Source organism: Electrona antarctica (assembly GCF_951216825.1).
Source record: "Electrona antarctica genome assembly, chromosome: 21".
Lineage (NCBI taxonomy): Eukaryota > Metazoa > Chordata > Actinopteri > Myctophiformes > Myctophidae > Electrona > Electrona antarctica.
The window spans coordinates 33,197,940-33,203,939 of NC_136802.1; the positions used below are offsets into that span (position 1 = coordinate 33,197,940).

Below are 6,000 nucleotides of genomic sequence, written 5' to 3' on the forward strand. Positions count from 1 at the left end.
CGTTTTTTCAGACTCCAAGGTGTTTTCTTTCTTCGTCAGCACAAAGGGGGGCTGTCCGACGCCTCGGCCAGATGGTTTCCAGCCATGGCAACGTTCCCGTACATGGAACTTATTTTTTTTGTCCTCCCCCCTAGCATCGTTAGACGAACAAAGAATACATATTCTTAACCCATTTAGGCCTGACGTCGAAAAAAAAAAAAGAAAAAAAAAAGTCTTCCGAAAGAATATATTCAAAGATTTGTGCCGCATTTTTACGATTTTTCAAAAATAGCAGACCTACAAGCTCGTAGCGCGCCACTCGGTGGCGCGCTATGAGCTTGTAGATCTGCTATTTTTCAATAGCTAAAGTATGACATAATGCTTAGTTAAAACACCAAAAGGGGTTCCCTCCCAGAATGTGTTAAATGTGAGGGAAAACCTACACACATTATACAAACATGCGGACACACTCTTAGCAGCCGGATGCTCCCCACCTTCTAACAAACGACTTTGGCATTGGTGGCTATAAGGAGGCTTGAACGAATACCCCAACCAACAACACACACACACACACACACACACACCACACACCACACATCACACACCACACACCACACACACACACACACACACACACACACACACACACACACACACACACACACACACACACACACACACACACTCTCCCTATTGCCTCTGTCGGGGTGGAAACCTCATATGTGCAAAGCTGATACTTTTCGGGATTCAAATAAATAAATAAAGAGCAAAATAGCAGCTCTGCAAGGTCAAAACACAAATTTAGAATATGGAGATTCTTGAGGGGGTTCCAGGTGGTCCCCAGCTAAACGATGGAGAGTTGGCAACCAAATGGACCCTTTATAGATCGTTAACTCTTGAGAGTGTAAAATTAAACCAAATTTTACGCTCTCAGGGGTTAAAGTATTGTTAAACATTTGCATCGCTTCAATTAAAAGAAGTCTACATAATTAGAGAATGTCAAATAAGTGTCCCTCTTAATTAGGCATGTAACGTAACGATATATCATATATCGTTTTTTTTTTTTTTAGGGGGGCTAGTGTGTGATATGAAATGTGAGCTGTAATCATATTCCATCATATTCACGTGCTTTTGGAGAGAAATGAGACAGACTCCATGCAGTCACTTTCAGTAGTAGAGGCCTGCAGAGGGGAGCTGTATGTGTCTGTGACACAGGTGATGGTCATTATTGAAATGTTAACTCAAGCTAGGTTTTTTAGGTTTCAGTTGTTGCACAGAAATTAATAATTTTACATGAAAAGTAATGCTACTTTTGCAATGTAGTTAAATACAAATTGTGAAAAAAGCTTGGGGGGAAGATAAATCATTAAAAAAAAGATTTTTATGTCATTTGTCTGGAAAATAATTGTGTTGAAAATATTGTTAAAACTCGTATTGTGAACCTCATATCGTGATACGTATCGTATCGTGAGTTGAGTGTATCATTACATGCCTACTCCTAATGGTACCACATCAACACAGCATGGAATTTGGACCAAAAAAAAGATAACAAAATTATTCTTTAGCGTTGGGGCCTGCTGTGAGGCCCATGCAATCTCATGAAAATGGTGGTCCGTGTGTAGCAGAGTGGCTCAGAGCCTCTGCCTGATGGCCTCAATAGTCTAATATCTCCCCCGGTCCATAGGGATATCCCTTTGGTCTAGTGGTTAAGATGTTGGACTTTCACGCGGGACACCCGAGTTCGAATCCCGGGTCGAATCACACGTGCACACATGGTGGCTCAAATGCCGAATAAATAATGGCGCCTTGATACTGTATATGAAAAGAGTTGAAAACTGCTATAGATACCATAAAAAGGAAAAGCGAGCCTTACCGGAGAGCTTGTTGTGGTGCAGGAACTCCATCTGCAGCCTCTGGCCGCCGCGCTGCGCCAGCATGTACGGCGTGGAGAACTCGGGGTCTCCGGTGGCGCACATGACGTCGGCGCCGCTGAACGCCAGCGCCATGGAGCACAGCACGTCGGGCGTGACCACCGCCGAGCACAGCGCCTGGAGGAGCACACCATGGAACACAATGGTGGTTGAATAACCCATTCTGGACCGGACGGGAACCCCTTTTTGGTGTTTTTTTTTATTTTTTATAATATTTATTTTATTTGGAAAAAGCAGTACAAAAACATCATTTCTATGCATACATAGGACACAAGTGCAGTTCCCAGGATTTTTTTTTCACCCCTCTTCCCTCCCTCCCCCCTCCAAGTGACTCCATCTCCAGTGTCTCTGTAACATCCTTGCTTTCTTCAGGACTACATATGGCATCAGGTCAACACTTAACAGGGGCAAAGGGCAATATCGCTTCAGAGTGTACATTTCAGAAGGAGAAAAAGAAGAAAGAGTGGGCAGACAAAAGAAAAAGACAGACAAAAGAAAAAGACAAAAAAAAACAACAATCAAGAAACGAAAGTATTTACAATATTGCTGAGGGGGACAAAAACAAAACAGCTTTGGATTTCGACCATGAGAAGAGGAAGGGTGTCTTAAACATTTTCTACAAAGATCATAAAGCAGGCTATCAGGACCAGTGAGATCACACAAAGTCAGCTCTCAGAGGGGCAATGTGTACTATCCAGTTGTTCCAAATTTGGTAGAAATTGTCTAGTCTAGTTCTTAGCATGTATGTTAATTTTTCCATTTTGAAAATATCCAGGACTATTCCGTGCCAATCGTCCATTGTGGGTGTGATTGGGGTTAGCCATCTTCTTGTTATTGACTTTTTGCTGGCTGCCAAGAGCACCTGCAGTAGCCATTTTTGGTGTTTTTAAAAGCATTATTTTATGCTTTAGCTATTGAAAAATAGCAGATCTACAAGCTCATAGCGCGGCACCGAGTGCCGCGCTACGAGCTTGTAGGTCTGCTATTTTTGAAAAATCGTGAAAATGTGGCGCAAATCTTCAAAATTTGAATATATATTTCAGAGCGAACGTTTTTTAACTCAAATCTTTGCTTCCGGGGGGGGGGGTCACTGGAATAACATATTTTCAGATGGGGGTCGGCGACCAATTACATATAATTTTTGGGGTCCTTGACGTGAAATATTGAGCACCACCGATATAGAAACATACCTGTATTTCAGAAAACTGTCAGGATTTACTGTCATCTTTTTATTTCTTTAATTTTTTTTACTTAACCCATTTAGGTATGAGGCCGATTACACAAAATGTCTTCTAAATCCTACGTTTTCTGAAAAACCCATGTTTCTATGTCAGTGGTGCTCAACCTTTTTCATGTGAAAGACCCCCCAGAATTATCTGTAAGTTTGGCCACGGACACCCATGTGAAAATATGTTGTTCCAGAGATAAAAACGCTCACTGTGAAAGAATATATTAAAAGATTTGCACACGTTTTTTCAAAAATAGCAGATCTACAAACTCGTAGCTTGGCTCTCGCGTGCACATGCACATACACGCGCAAACAGACACAAACACAGACAGACGCGCGCGCGCACGCACGCAGGTGGGTTTGGAGCTGATTAGTGATTGTGGGTGTGAGATAAGCTGCGGCCCAACAACAGGCCTGATGGATGAGCAGGGAAGGATGTGCACTCAATAAGGCACCGGCAGACTGATTGGATGAGCAGGGAAGGATGTGCACTCAATAAGGCACCGGCAGACTGATTGCACACGACAATCCTCTTGTCCATCTGCGATCATTACGCTATAGCGCTACAAGCAAGCTAACTGTGGGTGGATTGTTGATTTAACTGCTGGACCTGTGTGTGTGTGTGTGTGTGTGTGTATGTGTGTGTGCGTGCGTGCGTACACTCCAGATGTGTTTTTATATAGTACCAGGCTTACAAACAATTGTATAATGAAATGCACCATAAATTGAAAAGAAAAAATGTATGCAGCATATTTCATATGACTCAACGCAGACTCAATGTGCTTCAAAACAGGACCAAAGCTAAGGTCAACAACGATGATACAAAATGCTAACAATAATTGCTTATAATTAGGCCTAACGAATAAAAAGAGAAGAGTGACAATGTCCTGGACTGGAAGTAGGCAGAATGCACTGGACTCCGGCAACAGCCCAGCATTAATGATCTTAAATCACTTTATTGTCTCCACCAGGCCGAAGGCATGGGGAGAGAGTATGTTTTGCACTCCGTCCGTGTGTGTGTGTGTGTCCGTCCTTCCGTCTGTTACCAGCTAATCTCCGGCACCGTTAACCCGGTCTTCCGTCCGTCTGATACCAGCTAATCTCCGGCACCGTTAACCCGGTCGATGCCAAACTTTGCACACACACTCCCTGGATGCCAACGATGAACCTCTGCCCCACATTTTCCAGAACGGCCTGTTATAGCGCCACCATGAGGCAGCTTTTCACATTTTTTACGTAAAACTGCACCGATCTGTGTGAAACGTGTGGCAGTGGTGGCCGAACGGATTGCAGAGCGGTCTTGATACCGGAAGGTCGCCAGTTCGAATCAGCGGTCCGACACGTTAAAATTACCACCGCTGAAGTGCCCTTGAACAAGGCATTGAACCACTACGATGAAATGTGTTCTATGAGCAGGGCCTGGCTGGAAACAAGTTCTTGAGCTTAGCCCAGATACCCTGGGTAAATATAGTAATCATTTCATTTCATTTCATTTCAAACGTTGCTTGCACACTCCCTAGAGGCCAAGGACAAACCTTTGACCTGCATTTTCCGCATCTGCCTTTTATAGCGCCACCAGGAGGCCGACTTTTGTAAAACACATTTTTTTATATTACTCCTCCAGATTCTGTCCAAAAATCGTTATACAGTATCTCTATGGTCATGTGCTCAAGTCGGATCTGTCCGATATTTCATATTCCATCCTAATTGGCTATAATTGACTTTCACAGTTTGCAAGATTGCCCCGTTTTGAACAAAAGCCTCAAATCATGAACACAGCATGCAATTTACGTGAAATCTTTCACCCATTTTCTTACTAGGAGGCTGATGAATATATCCCACCCTTTTCACATTGGCCTGTTATAGCGTCACCAACAGGTTGATTTTTGCAAAACACATTTTTGGAACAAAATGCCTCAAATCATCCAATTGCCATCAAAGGCGTATGAAGAAATGGCACCGTTTTCACATTGGCCTATTATAGCGCCACCAGGAGGCCACAACCTGACCTGCCCTGGTGGAGACCTGTGCCCTGAGGGGCACTTTTTCTAGTTTTAGATTGTTTTTTTTTTAGTAATAGTACAACATAAACACTACAGAGACTTTCGTTGTCACTGTACAATACTTAAACACATTCTGTACGGGAACCCCTTTTGGTGTTTTAACTAAGCATTATGTTATAATTTAGCTATTGAAAAATAGCAGACCTACAAGCTCATAGCGCGCCACCGAGTGGCGCGCTACAAGCTTGTAGGTCTGCTATTTCTTTTAAATCGTGAAAATGTAGCACGAATCTTTGAATGTATATTCTTTCAGAGCGAACGTTTTTTTTTATTTCGACGTCAGGCCTAGTTAAAAAAAAAACATTATGTTGCACACATGCCTAAAATTGCTGATATTTGCGCCGCCCTCAGTGAAATCATTGTATTTTAAACTTCAGGGCTGCATGTTTCAACAGCGCTCGAGCGCTCCGTTTTCTGCCGCCCTCCCCTCAATGTTGTAACTCCGTCTTACTCTATGGCTCTGGTTTAGAGGATGATCGACAGCGGGTAGACTGGCAACTTGTACAAACAAGTGTGCGGCTGAATTATAAATGATCAGTCTGTCTCCCTCAGTTAACGGGACGGAGACACACACGCGGCAGAGGAGATGACTCCGGTGAACAAACGTACGCTACGTCTCATCAGAGTCAGGCGGAGCAAAGGCGGAGCGGAGCCATCGATCCGACCCTAAACTAAACAACAGGCCCCGCCCCTGTCTGGAAACAAGGCACAGCACAGCTGCATGTACACAGACAAGACACACAGCTTGTCAATGTAACCAGTCCCACGCACGCACGCACACACGCACGCACACGCACAC

General features: G+C 43.6%; 1 protein-coding gene across 2 annotated transcripts in view; it reads right to left on the reverse strand.

Annotated features, from left to right (window-relative positions):
• The window catches only part of arap2 (ArfGAP with RhoGAP domain, ankyrin repeat and PH domain 2), a 216,974-nt gene that overhangs the window by 96,353 nt on the left and 114,621 nt on the right, over positions 1 to 6,000 (reverse strand). For both annotated transcript variants that reach the window (XM_079491216.1, XM_079491217.1), the window contains exon 15: positions 1,853 to 2,027. In XM_079491216.1, coding sequence (XP_079347342.1) covers positions 1,853 to 2,027 — 175 coding nt within the window. The remainder of the gene's footprint in view (positions 1 to 1,852; positions 2,028 to 6,000) is intronic.